Genomic DNA, 15297 nt, shown 5'->3' on the forward strand with positions numbered 1-15297 from the left:
CACAAACCACAATCAGCACATAGGATCATAATTACAATGGAATTAGCTGACTGGGGACCAACAAAATGGAAGACCTGAGCATTGCCTCATGAAGCATCAACTTTGGGCGTCAATGCATTAAAAAGATGGCACTTCTTAATTATTCGGCACTAAAATCACCTGACGTGGAATATTGACTCATAGCCCTAACATGTAGGATAATAAAGAGTTGGACCGAGAGTTAGGGATGCCTGTCAATTCTTATAATACCCATACAGAACCAATCTTTAGAGGCCACACATTTGTCTCCTGTAGGCATGGCAAATACATAGGGTGACTTTTTGTGATGTTACCAAGTGCTCTAAACATAATTGCTACTGCTAAGTACACGATGGCTGTCTTTCTGTCCACGTATAATGCCACTGTGGTTCAATGAAGCAAACAAAGACCATGGAGTTGTATATGGACCACCACAAATTGTATGGGCTAACCTGACACAGACAAAGTCAGAATTATAGTGGGAATTTTATGGAAAACCATCAAGGATCAGTCCAGTCCAATTGGCAAACGTTTCATGAGCAGTAGAAAGGGTGGTTTAAGTGGAAAACTGATGAAAGAAGCAGCAATAAAGAAGAAAATAACTGTCACAACAGAGACACAAGTGGAAACAAAAGTATTTCCCCACGAGGGTCAGGCTGCCAAAGCAATCTGAGGGGCCACAGATCTTCTTGGAAGGGGACATACACAAAGGACAAATCAATAATATAGTTGAAGACATGAAGATATGTGAAGACCCAGGTGAAGGCAGATGCCCTACAGGAGTACTGGGCCATCTTCTTTTCACACCAGGCACCATCTGTCTCAATGACATAATCTCCGCCTGCAACTTCTTATATGGCACCTTCACACAGAAGACACACAAATATGTATCTCAACTATTACACTCACCTCCTGTCACGCATCACCAACTTCTTCACAGGCATCTGTCACCGGATGTCACTATGGTCATTCAGGTTGAGCTCCTCTAAACCTGAAGTCTTCTACTTCTCCACCGTAGTCACCCCTCCTACCAACATCATCATATTTTCCCCCAAACTTATTGTATTTTGCACCACCTGCTAAAAATACAGTGTTCTCACTAGCTCATCGAAGCCTTCTTCATCAATAAAGCACACTTTCAAGTGCTTAACTTATGCAAGATCTGCTCAAACATACCATTCAATGTTATGTTATGTTATGTTAAGCTATGTTACAACAATTTTTTAAGCACACATCTGTCTTGGCGCTGACAACACAATCATAACGCTCATTAACCCACTTGTATTCAGGAGGCTGGACTATTGTCATTGTCTTTTGATTGGTCTCCCCAACTATTCCTATCTCACCTGTAGACAAGATTCTAAACTTTTTACCTGGACTCTACTCAACATACCTAGAACAACACAATAACAAAATACATTCTAGAAAGTGTGAAAATAAGACTGGACCCAACTTGTGCCACTGCTTTGTAAAGTATTAAAAGAAGCAGAGGCCAGCATTGAGCTGATGTTCAACGAAGGAAGAGATTTGAGCTTTAACAACTATTGGCCAATCCAATGTATGTGTTTAGACTCCAAAATTAGATACTAGCCATAATATTAACAGAGATGCTAAGAGCAGTCATACACAAACTGACTGCTTAATCTCAAGCAGCCTTTGCTTTGGAACACTGTTCAAGGGACAGGATGAGGACCCTATCACACCTCCTCTTGCAAACCAGATTGGAAAAAGATTCTTTAGGTTTCGCCTCGTCGAAAGCTGCGCAGCACAGCTTTTCGGCGCAGGCGAAATCTTATGTCTACAGTATGTGGCTTGGGAATCCGCCCTCTGTTCCATAAATGGAGGCTAGCCGTTGGAACAGAGATCTGTCCGTCATGGCCGGAGCAGATTTGTGGGCGTTCCGGCCATTTTTACTCATCCTGCCCCTTTGACAACGTCATTGCGGTGCTGGGCGGTTCCTATTTGTTGGGGGGGGGAAGGTTTGTTTTGGTCATTGCAGGCCGACCGCCGCCGGAAGAAGTCCAGGTGAGTGCTTTTTCTTGCCTTCTGCTTTGCCTTTCTTGCTGTTTGCCGTTCCCGCCCCCCCTCCCGCTGTCCGTGCCTTTGCCGCCCCACCTCCCGCTGTCCGTGCCTTTCCCGCCCCCCTCCCGCTGTTGTGTAGCCAAATGTGAAAGACACGCCTTGGAAAAGTTTTGGCCTCAATCCTCATTGTTTACTTTGACATTGCAAGCTTATGTCTGTACATTGCAAGCTTATGTCTGTGAGACCGGTCATCTGTGGAATTAACTGCCTTGTTGAACCGCTGTTTACCATGGCTGCTGAGATACTCCGTGACTTACCCTTATCAGACACTTTTCCGACTTCATAGATACGGTTGAAAAGGTCCAATGCTTCAGTACCCTGAGATTAATATAGTCTTGTTCAAAACCCTTGTAACATTTAAACAGGCTCCAGAACACAAAATCCAAGGAATTGGAGTGCTTCAGCAGTGTCCGTGCCTGTCCGTGCCTTTCCCGCCCCCCCTCCCGCTGTCCGTGCCTTTCCTGCCCCCCCTCCCGCCGTCCGTGCCTTTCCTTGTTTCTTCCTGAAAGTAGCCTCTAGACAGAAGTTTGCTCTGGTTCGGGGGAAAGTAGAAGCAATCGGAGTTTTTGAGAACATCTGTCGGGAAGGTAAGGTCCATCCTCCCTGCCTGTCTCTCCTGAGTCCGTCTTCTCTTCTGGTGCCCCTTCTTCCCACCATCAGTTCACGACCCTTCGCCTCACCTACCCCTCCATCACTCCACACAGACCCACGCTGCATCCCGTCTGTTATTCAGCTCCAGCCCCTGCCGAGCCTCAGCCAGGCTCCCTTCCAAGCCTCAGCCAGGCTCCCTTCCAACCCTCTCATCCTATCCTTCTCACATCTCCTTCACTTCGTCCCTCCTTCTCTCCACTACCCGGTTTCACTCAGCCATTCTTCCCTCTGCAGCCAGCTTGTCCGGCCCCCTTCCTTCAGCTCTCCTGCCGTTTCTTCTCTTCATCTCCTCCCTCGTCTCCCCCCTTCCATTCCGGCCCCTTCCCTTCGTACCCACTTCCTACGACCCTCCCTATCCCTACACCCAATAACTCTATCCCTCCCTCGTCCTTGTATACCACGTCCACCATCCGTCCTTGGCGCCCCACCTCCCTCCCTACGACCCCCTCGTCCCTCCTTCACCCCATCTCTTTTTGCCCGCCATCCGTCATTCCCTTTGTCCCTCCACCCAGGTCCCCTCACAGCTCGCCATGTGCGGCGATATCTTATTGTGTAATTGTAATGCTGTCACATACCTCTGCGAGTATATAATCTATGATACATAACTGTGGTTGTACCGTCCGGTAATCCATTGTGTCGGTGCCTGAAGTTGTCACATGCTTTGGGGAGAATAACGCTGAGGGGCTTACTTACAAGCCCCTTCCATTGCCAGTGCGTCACTTTTAAACATGGACAAAAGTGACGTAGGGGCGGCGCAAGGGAGCCTGTAATTAAGACGCCACACAGCAGCCACGTTATTAGACCCAGTCTGCAGTGTGTTTGCGTCTTCTTAAAACACTGTAAAATGAAATTATGTAATTTACTTGGTTCTATTGTAAAGCGGTCTGACAACTTTGGGTAAAGTTTACGCTATATAAAACTGCATTAAGTAAAATAAATACTTGCACCCATTCACAGCATAATCTGAAAAAGTGTGGGCAGAAGGTGAGGTGGGGAGCTAGAAGGGGGAAGGAAGGGAGAGAATTGGGTGCTAGAAAAGTTTACGCTATATAAAACTGCATTAAGTAAAATAAATACTTGCAACCATTCACAGCATAATCTGAAAAAGTGTGGGTAGAAGGTGAGGTGGGGAGCTAGAAGGGGGAAGGAAGGGAGAGAATCGGGTGCTAGAAAAACTCGAGGAAGATTACTTCATATAATTTTTTACACATCGTTTTATTTTATTTTAATTGTAACGGATCTGTATGCAGGGTGCAGAGTGAGTGTGTAGAGTGCAGAGTAGTGAGTGCAGAGTGCAGAGTAGTGAGTGTGCAGAGTAGTGAGTGCACAGTAGTGAGTGTGCAGACTAGTGAGTGCAGAGTGTGAGTGCAGAGTGCAACGTGAGTGTGCAGAGTAGAGAGTGCAGAGTAGAGAGTGCAGAGTGGTGAGTGCAGAATAGTGAGTGCAGAGTGCAGAATAGTGAGTGCAGAGTGCAGAGTGACTAGGGAGTGCAGAGTGACTAGGGAGTGCAGAGTGACTAGGGCGTGCAGAGTGACTAGGGAGTGCAAGGGAGTGCAGAGTGACTAGGGAGTGCAGAGTGACTAGGGAGTGCTAGGGAGTGCTAGGGAGTGCAGAGTGACTAGGGAGTGCTAGGGAGTGCAGAGTGACTAGGGAGTGCTAGGGAGTGCAGAGTGACTAGGGAGTGCAGAGTGACTAGGGAGTGCTAGCGAGTGCAGAGTGACTGCAGAGTGCTAGGGAGTGCTAGGGAGTGCCGAGTGACTGCAGAGTGCTAGGGAGTGCTAGGGAGTGCAGAGTGACTGCAGAGTGCTAGGGAGTGCTAGGGAGTGCAGAGTGACTGCAGAGTGACTAGGGGGTGCTATGGAGTGCAGAGTGACTGCAGAGTGACTGCAGAGATTAAACTAATGGCAATTTAAATGACAATGCCATTTATTTATCTGTTTTCAAAACCAACACATAAATACAAATTTTGTCATTTACAATGCCAATAGCTCTAACTTTTCCAAAGGCGAAACCATTGCATTGTAAATGCTTGTTTAAAGGAGTGCTTTCGCTGGATGAAAATGTTTGACCATGTTAGTTGAAGATACTTTTTCTGAGAGCTTGAATGGGCTAGCGTGGATCCTTTTTTCATCGTGAAGGTAAAACTGCTTTGAAATTGTCATATTTTACATGATAGGTATGGTGTCTTTGTTAACACTTTAATTAGGATGCCTTAGTGGGTACGGCAGGCCACTCATATTTCCTTCAGTAATTTCGATTCCTGCAGCTGAACACGCTGGGGGAAGCGAGGAGGAGGAGAATGACGAATTACTGGATAAATGGACCAGGAAATAGACACGTGCAGAAGCCGCACCACTAGCTCACCAGAGGCATCCACCCCTGCACCTATCCATGCACTGGCTGTAAACAGGGCACAGCATGCTTACCATCCCCTCAAGCTAAATCTTTTCTTAGCTCAGGCCAGCTCTAGGGGCATAGTTACAAAAGGCCCTATCGCCAACACAACGTCACTTTCCCTGACGTGATGGTGATAGGGGCTTCACCTTATTTACAAGGCAGCGTTAAGCAACTTAACGTGGCTTAATGCTGCCTTGTAAGTAAGGCACCCTTTCACGCTGCAATTAGCGTGAAATGGGAGGGCGATGGGTGTTGCAGTGGGCGTTCCACTGCAACACCCATTGATTTTGACGCTGCCTCCTATTTACAACGGTGGCATAAATAGGAGGCAGCTCCAAAATTAAGACCAGGGAAAACCTGGTCTTATTCACAATAGGAGGGACAGGGGCTTGGTAGGTCCATCATACATGCCCCTAAGCGTAGTCGTGAAACAAGTGGTATGCATTTCCTGGGAGGAGTGAGCTGAAAGGCCGGTAAGGGAAGGGGGCGGGGTTTTGGCGGGGGGTCGGCCACCGAGTGCCCTGGGAAACTTCAGGTAAAGGAAGTGAGACAGGAATGTGATAGCTCTGATAAGGAGCAAGGGCCCTCACACACCCGAGAGGTGTTAGGCTTCATCATAGGGCAGTTCCTCGTTGTGCCGGCACTGCGATGCCCAAAGGGCCCTGCAGGGGGGCTCTTTGCCGGAGGTCTTCTCAGTGTGTTGCCATGAAGCCCTAGAAGGTGGAGTGGTGCATATGTGAGATTAGTGGAGGTGGGAAAAAAAGTGCGTCTAAAAATAGCTATGAGTGTCCAAAAATAACTTTATTCGTTGGAGACTGATGCTATGGTTAAAAACAACCGACTGTAAAAGTCTTGGCTGGCAAGGAAAATTAAACCTACTGCTGCTCAAAGTGATTTGTGAATGGTGGAAATGGTCAAATGGTCGACATGTTTCATGCCTAAGTTCTCCAGTAGAATTAATGGCATTTCATCAGGACCGAGGGGATCCTCATCTACTCTAAAGGGGACGGTCGGAAGGTGTGCTAAGAGATTCCGTCCCTAAGGTCAGGATTCGTGTCAAAATCCAGGGTGCAGGTAGAAGTGAGTGTAAAAAAAAGTCTACCTTTGTTTTACACTCACTTCCACCTGCACCCTGGATAACCACCTTTAGAGTAGATGAGTTTATGTGAAGGAAGTTGTCCCTTTCTGCACATAAATAATCAAACAAAATAAAGGACATTTTGCAACTTGTATGTGTTCTGCATTAAGCAGCACAGATAAAAGTTACAAAAAATTATTTAAAGATTATTCATGTGCAGGAAGGGACACCTTCATGCACATAAACAATCTTCCCCTCAACACAGACGCAAGGGTGCCTGCGTTCTTGCTAGGCTGCTAAGTAATATGGAGCTGCCCTGCGTTTCTGAAGTGGCGGATTGCAACATTAAGCCTGGAAGGCTAACGCCACACTCCTTCACTTCATTGTAAATATGCCCCTTAGTCTTGAGGTGGGTCTTAGTGGGTATGACAAGGCTTATGGTACAATCATATGACTTCCTGATTTCTGGTAATTGTCAGCCCCAGCCCATCCTGCATTTGCATTCGCAGTCATCCCTTTCCCCCACCACAGTCAATAGTAAGCCCTCTCAGCTCATTAGTGTAGCAACTCTCTCCTTTAGCTCTGCCACGTCGACATTCTTTTCCACTGTCCTTCAGATACTACTCCAGAGACTTGCAAATCACTGCTCCCGCCTTTGCCTCTAAATCAATGTTCCTGTGCCCTCCTCAGTACCAGCTCTCAATCAAAATATGCACAGAACACATTTTATCTCATTCTGGACCATCAGCTGCATTTATTGTTTCTCACAATAATATGGTTAAAGGAGCATTGAGGGACCAATCTTGCTTTAGCCATTCCCCATGGCTACAATATACTAAATAAATATAGACCTGATCTCCATGAGGTTGGCATCACCATCACATTATAAAAAACCCATTCACACTTCTGATTTCACTAGATGTATTACTACATTTCTTGTACAGTCTGAATTTTTAACATTTAATACCAAATGTAATCCCATATTCAACCTCAAATCCAGATTCGTTTATCGTCTTCACTCCCATGCGTCTCACAACTTTGATTCATTTTCTGAGGTACCGTTCATTATTTGCTTACAATCCCCCAACATACTACTTAGAAGAGATTTCAAACTTTCGATTGATGATCTCATGGCCAAAGGTGTTATAACATTTTTCGAATCTTCCTCTAGTTTTGGTTTGCACCACTGGTCTCTAGTCTCTAGAATGTGGCTGTCATATTGGTGTTTAGTTTGAATCATCCGTACTGAATTTCTGCCCTTTTTTAAATCTTTAAACTGCCTTCCGATGCAAAAATATGGCGTCTTTAACCCCTCCCCTGCTGGTGACGGAACCACTCGTCATCATCTGTGGTCGCGCTGTGCTGATGACGGAGCGGTTCCGTCATGGCCCGCTCGGCACGCCTGCGCGGCGCGGATTCCGCGCCTGCGCTGAGCGTTCCATTGAGCGGGCGGGGCCGTGACGGAACCGCTCCGTCATGAGCACAGCGCAACCGCGGATGGTGACGGAGCGGTTCCGTCACCAGCATGCGCCCGCCCCACCCCCTTAGCACTGCGGCGGAATAGCCGCCGCAGTGAAGGGGTTAAAGCAACCTATGGGGTTGTGTGACGGAACCACACGTGTTTACCACGCATGGCTGTTCCACGCAATCTTAACCATGCTAGTCTTATCCACACATAAGCCTTTACCACGCATGCCTCTACAACACAGTATGTGGTTAAGACTAATCAGGTAAGTCTTACCACAGACCCCTGCCACCCGCCCTGAGACCTAAAACTACCCGCCCTCCTTTTAGCCCTTAAAAACTACCCAGCCCCCGAGCCCTAAAACTTACCCTGCCCCAGCTCTAAAAAGTATCCTGATCCCTGCCCCCACACATATGCGTGGTTAAGGTAAGCGTGGTACTCCTTGCGATTCATGAAACATACATGGCTCTGCCTGCATTGTTCTGACTGTTTCCCATCCTTTGCTACCAAGCAGTGTATGACAATGCCACAGCCTTCGTGAAAATAATTTGTACCTTCTACAATCTGCCCGTGTTCTTTTTACTTCAAAGGCCCTTTTACTTGTTATTCTGAAAATTAAATGGTCAAGCAATGTACCTTCACAGTAATCACGGTTAATGCATGGAATATGTTACCCTATTAATGAGGGTCCTTATAACCCACTCATCTTTCGGAAAACTTCTTAAAAATCACTTCTTATCTGCTTTATAATTCCTTACTCTCTTGGTATCTTTGCTTATTATGACAGGGACACCCTGTTCCAGGGTAGCCATGCACTCTAAAAATCTTCATTCATGTATTACTGATTGACCCACAAGTCCTCCTTACACAGTGGACTCAGTATCCAAACCTGAATTACCAATAATCCAGAACACATGGAGTTAACTGGACACTTGGACCCTGATTATGAGTTTAGGTGCTATTTATTGCACATGATAAATAACGATACCATGGAGTGCGTTATTTATTAGGTGCAAGTAACATCTATTATGAGTTTGTGGGGAATAATATGCAGAATGTGGTGCTTAACACACCAAAAATCGCATGTTGCAGTAAATTCCATATGCTTTTTCCCCATTAAATTTCGGTCGGGGTGACCTGCCGAAATTTAACAAAGGTTGACATATTTAATGTACCCAATAATTATCAGACGCGTTAAATACCTACCAACTCGTGATTCCAACCCGTGCTTAAACAGGGTTTAACGTACGAGTTGGAATATACCAACCAACTCATAACAGGGCCTAGGTATCTTTAAATTAAGTGGTGTGGAATTAACATACCCACATCCAGGACCCTCATAATGCATACCCTAGAGTACGCCGATCACAAGGTGCTGATTTTCTTCATTATCAGTGGTCTCAGGTGAAGAGCAGACGTTTATGTCTCCTGCATAGTGAATCGGGATCTCAACACTGCAATGTACATGGACCCAAGTCACCTGAAACATAAATCGGTAACTTAAGGAAGCCATGAAGCCAATGTCGACCTGCATTTAACTTCCTGGTCCATAAGATCCACGATTTGGCATTAGAAATGCCTTTACCTCAGACACTAAAAGTCAGAAATGCCAAATATATGGCTCGAACATCAATGTATATGATCAATTTGTGCATGAATGCCTTCTGCCACTATATATTGTGAGATGATTTAAATTTGTCAGTACATTTAAGAGTTTAATTTTGCTTATATCATTAGCGATTATTCATGTGATGAATTTATCTGCAGTAACTCATTTTGCTTTCATGGGATATGTAGCATTTCTGAAATAATGCAAGAATAATTGATTCAGTGATTGATTCAATGATTTATTAATTGAAGATCTTAAAACTAATTTTTTTGTCAATTTGAAGTGCTGTCAATTATTTAATGTATAGTATCTTGTCATATAGTGTAGTTCTGATATAAGTTTACTTAGTATCTCAACATAAATAAATATTCTCTTCATACTTCAGCTAATTACATCGCCCAAGGAGGAGAACAACATGTATGTTCAGCAAAGAGACGAGTACCTGGAGGCCGTCTGTGAAATGGCTGTGAGGAAGATCTCCATCATCACAATTTTCGGAACGATGACCAACAGCACTATGAAAATAGACCACTTCCAGCTAGGTAATATGTGTTTAACTGTTGCCATTGGCTGCCTGACATCTAAGAAAGATAGAAACATCTTACAGTGATAAAAACATGCAATGAAAATATTAATCGCATATAAATATTTTTGTAAAAATTCAATTCTGTGTTTTTTTTACTTTTAAATGCATAGTAGCATATAAATCATATTTTGTTTCTCCCGCTTCTCAGGCAATGTTACATATGAACATCACAATTGTTGTCAAGACTTTTCAATATATTTTGCCATGTGCTTTGGAAGTAAAATTATTTCACTATATAATGGAAAAAACACATTTTATTCATTATTGTATAGCACAGTACCCCTCCTACAGAGTGCAGAGCAGAGAATTGGATCACACCAGTAGTGCAGGTGGCAAATTATCATCAGACTGGTGGTCCATAATACGCCTTTCCTCCCGATGACTGGAATCCATAGGTACCGTCTGACATCCCTATTGGTCCCCGTGGCTCCCATGCCTTAAATTATAGTGAGCCTTATGTGATTGTGGAGTTTTGTGTGGACACTCAGACTAGACCTTGGAATGGGGATTCATTGAAGACAATTTCTTCTGAACCTCCACTGCAGCTATTTTAAGGCCATTAGTGATGCAGTCTTACAATCGATTAAACGATTGCCCTTGTGTCCTCTTCGATGATGCTACATTGGGTAGGCAGTAAAAACATTATTACGAACAAAATGTACCTGTTTACTTTGGAATACATATAAACAGTGAGGTAATCCGTAACCAAGGCCGGACTGGTCATACCGGGCATCGGGGGTTTCCCGAGGAGGCTGGAAGGGTAGAGGGCTGGTTTTGTCCCTAGGAGCCGTTTTTGTAGCAGTATAGCAGTTTTGGAAGCAACCGCTGCAGAGTTCCTTGTATATCAAATAGTTTTCAGGCAACAATGAAAGTGTCAAGATAACTCTGGTATGAATGTACATGTTGGAGAGAGATTGAAGTGTTGTCTAGGGGCAGTTTTGACTCATCTAAGGTAACGCAGAGGGTTAATATGCCTGCTGCAAAGGACGTGTACCATGCAAATCACAGAACAGTATTTTATGTGCATAGCTTAGTGGGTTACTGCTTTTGTCATAGAAACCCTTTTGTTACTGTTCAGTTCATAAGTTACAATCATGATGTAAGATAGTGAGAAATGAAGTGTCATCGGTAGGGCTGCATGCAATCTGCATGGTACAGGTTAGAAAGTTATAATTTTTTCTGAGTCTTTCATTATCCTAATCTTGTTAAAAAAAAAGGGTTTGCTTGGGTAGGAATACATTCTTATTAGTAAAGCCAACCCTAACACTGCATTACGTTCTGAATCCTGCGTTTGTGCTTCTCCAGACAATGCACTGTTAAAAAATGCCTACCAGTATGGATGACATGTGAATCCTACCCCTTGTCGTCTCCTTTGTCTTATGTAACATTTTCTAAACACTGATTTACACATGTGTGATTATTTGTCTCTGCATTTGTGTGTGATGTAAAGTGCTCTGGCACCCTATACTAGGATGGGTGGCGCTATAAAACAAATGAAATACATGTGAGAGAGGGGCTATGAAGTGATGAGGAGCACTGTAAGAGAGTGATAGCGAAGGAATTATTAAAGAACCCCAACAGAGATTGTTGATTCCTGGTGCACTCTAAGGTGATCCTTTACTATACTTTAAAAGCTAATACAATTGAATATATAATGAAAAATGTGTTGTAGAATGCACCATTTTCAACCCTATGTTCTTGGGGAGCGAACACCTCCCCAAACCCTCCTTGAAGTGATCCGGCTCGCTCTCTGCAACAGCTATGCACCATATGGGGGCTGGTCTGACAAAATTTGGCAGGGCTGCATTGGGTTCCCAGTCTGACCCTGTCCATAACTGTTCAAAATTAGGTCACCCGTGGCAAAAGCTATGACCAGGGGCAGGAGCAGCCTCTTTACATGCTCAGTAGGGCATATGATTCCAGTGGAACTCATAGACCCACGAGCAAGGGCTGGTGCTGCTTATCTCCGAAAAGCTTTGTGGCGACTTCCGCATCCCTTGGCTACTCATTGTGCATCTACGATGCAGTCAGTTTGTGGGAATGGCTTTTGAAAACACTGCATGTACCATTAGTTGCCTTTATGTACACCCTCCTCCATTCCTCCTCTGCTCGGCTGATATTTGCCATTAGAGTAGGTTGCTGTTAACAATTACTTTTATTGCTGAACTATTTGTTCTTAATTATTCTACATTTTTAGTTCTTCATTTACAGTGATTGTTTCTACAACTTTTTTTTAAACAAATACTGCTTCTATTAGAAAGCAGAATTCCTGAAAAATTCACTATTTGGATTTTGGCACGAATGTAGCATGTTGCCTTTATCCATAATACCTCAGACATTACGGGGCAGTGCTTGGAAGCACCAAACGTAACAATTGTTTGTGGGGCCAAGTCAAAAATTTCACATAGGGCCCACATAACATGAGCGTCTATTTCTAAGTTAAATAAGAATATGCTCAAGACCAGAAAAAGCACAGACGTTCCATTATTAGGCATCTTGTGGTATTTTTCTGTGCATTCTCATCATTAACCATTTCAGCAGGCTTATTTCAAAAGCTATCTGCAACCTTTGGAGCATGTGGCTGCGTGGGCCTACACAGCCCCATTGTACAAGGCAGTGGGGCAATTACATACCTCCAAGACTCAATAGAATATCTGGCCCTACGAAATCTTTGGGAGAGTGTTGGGTCACATAACAGCTTCAATTACTGGTAAATAAAACGGTAAAAATTCTGTCCCTAGTGGAAGACAAAGCTACACTACAGAAAAGGGCACACGGCTGGTTTGTCGTACAGATCTACTCCTGAGGTTCTCCTCAATCCTATATAGGTGCGGGCTTCACGAGAGCAACAAAGGAGAAATACCATTTTCGGCTGGGCATCCTTCCATTGCGGCTTGACTTGCCCCCATGGAAACGTTTACAGACAACTACCAACTGTCGATTGCATGGAGATCTAAAACAAGATGTGCTACATTTATAATGCATATGCATGAGATTAGACAAGAAACATATTAAAACCTGCATTGAAAAAAATGGGGAAAAGAATATGTAGGTATGCAGTGAAAGCATGTTTTGAAGGCAGGGACTTCCCGCTAGCCTCCCGTTTAGTCCATTTTTTATGTAAAGCAAAACAAGTGCTAAATTCCAACTCCTAACTGGCCAAGTGGGCTATCACATTAGGCACTGAAGACTCAGCCACCGCCATGTTAGAATCTAAGAGAACCTGCACCTGCTTGCCTCAGCTGTGGTGAGCCACACTCAAGCCCCTGCTGTGTCTGAACATATTACACAGAACGAAAAAAGGCTGAAATGGCAGGGCCTACAACCATGTCTTTCTACAGCACTGCAGGTTTAAAGTCTTCAATTTCAATTATTGTCAGAACATCGATCCGGCTAAGTTGAACTCTAAACTCTGGCACATAATTAATGTTTTTAAATTTGGACAATTCTTACAGTTTTACTTGTACTTAACTTAAAGTGTGGTTTTCGAATATGGAATCATTTGCTATGATGTTTTACAGTTGCAATGATTTTAAGAAATCACGCAAATAAAGATATTACTTACTATTACTTACACTCCATTCTGCTCTCATCTACTTTATACCACACCACTCTACTCCACTCTACACCACTCTACTCCACTCTACTCTATGACGTTCCACTCTATGACACTCTATTCCACTCTACAATACTTAACTCTACGACAATCCACTCTATGACACTCATCTCCACTCTACAGCACTCCACTTTACTCCATGCTACACATCTCCACTCTACGTCACTTCACTCTATGCCACTCCACTCTACTACTGTTCACTCCACTCTATGACACTCCACTCCACAACACTTTACTCCACTATATGCCACTCTATGCCACTCTACTTCACTCTACGTCACCCACTCTATGCCACTCCACTCCATTTTGTGCCACTCAGCTCTACGCCACTCTACTCTACTCTATGCCACTCCACTCTACAACACTTCACTTTATGCCACTCCACTCTATTCCACTCTAGAACACTCTGCTCTACTTGCCTCCACTCTATGACGGTCTTCTTCATTCCAATCTACAATACTCTACTCCACTCTGTGCCACTCCACTCTACGTCACTCTTTGCCACTCCACTCTATTCCACGCCACTCTACGATACTGTACTCTAGGGGCTTTGTGAACCCCCTGCTTTAGCAGTTGTAGTGGGGTGGGATTCTTTAAAGGCCTCCCCTGTCTGCAACTTGCAGACAAAAGCTCATAATTCATACTGTAAAGAAATTCAACACCACTTGAAGAGCAAGGAAGAACAAAAGAAGGGTAAACAAACAAGAGGAAGGGGGAGGAATACTGAATGAGAGGAAGGGTGAAAGAAAGGAAAGATTTATGGGTGGATGAATGAGTGAGTACATGGGTGAGTGCTGGGTGTAAGGGTTAGATGGATAAACAGGGGAAAGATTGGTAGAATACAGGGATGGATGGATAGGTTTATGGATGGATAGGTGAATAGATGAACCGATGAAATGATGGCAGAGCAAAGGGATGGACAGGAAGATGGACAATTGAAAGAATGGGAGAGTAAGGGATGGATGGTAAAGTGGGTGAAAAGATGAGTGAATGGATGGCAAAGTAGATGTATGGATGATGGGAGGTAGAATGGATGGATGGATGGATGGATAGCAGAGTGGAATAATGGTTGACAGAATGAATGGCAGAGTGGATGGATGTCCTTGATATTCTTGTCCTTCCGAAGAGTAAATCGGTTGCCCAATGTTCTGATTGGATTAGTTGTATCCTTCTAATGCATTCTTTAGGACATTCTTTTTAGTTTACATTCATCACTCCATGGTAGTGCATGTCCTTCCTTGCTCTGCCTCTCTTCTTTTTTGTCTTACTCCCATGTACAAACTAATTTCACTTCCCTACTTCCCTTCCCCCTTCCAATGCTCCACACCCTGCTTTCCATATGTATTTATTTATCTTATTGTTTTTCTATTTGGTCCCACCAATTGCCATGCATTACTAGGCGTCCTGAGTCCGAATTTATACTTGTTCTTCTTGATTCCCCTTGTCCCCCCACTCTCTGATGCACTTATCTGCCATGTCACCACAGTCAATAAAAAATGGCCACCTGCATCATGATGCATGCAGAAGCATTTTTCGCACCACAAGCGCAACACAACACACATGCACATGGGCTGCTGTGTTGGAATGGGTTTTAGTAGAAAACCAATTAGAAGATTGCTAGCCATGCATGGGCATGCATCTTAATGCATGCTCATGGCATGGGTGCAAATAGAAAAAATGCATTGGCAAAGCAAAAAGCTCAGCATTTCAGTGCTGCAACCTATTGGCTTTATCAGTGATTGTTTTTGCTTATAGTCTGTTTTCTTCACTGGTTTTGTATCAGTCAGCAGCAGCT

The 15297-nt window shown here is 44.1% G+C and overlaps 1 protein-coding gene across 1 annotated transcript in view; it reads left to right on the plus strand.

The window, feature by feature from the left end:
- CCDC80 (coiled-coil domain containing 80) overlaps nucleotides 1-15297 on the plus strand; it is a 268776-nt gene that overhangs the window by 92970 nt on the left and 160509 nt on the right. The window contains exon 3 of the mRNA XM_078658313.1: nucleotides 9686-9842. Coding sequence (XP_078514439.1) covers nucleotides 9686-9842 — 157 coding nt within the window. The remainder of the gene's footprint in view (nucleotides 1-9685; nucleotides 9843-15297) is intronic.

This window comes from Lissotriton helveticus, chromosome 8, assembly GCF_964261635.1.
Source record: "Lissotriton helveticus chromosome 8, aLisHel1.1, whole genome shotgun sequence".
Classification (NCBI taxonomy): Eukaryota; Metazoa; Chordata; class Amphibia; order Caudata; family Salamandridae; genus Lissotriton; species Lissotriton helveticus.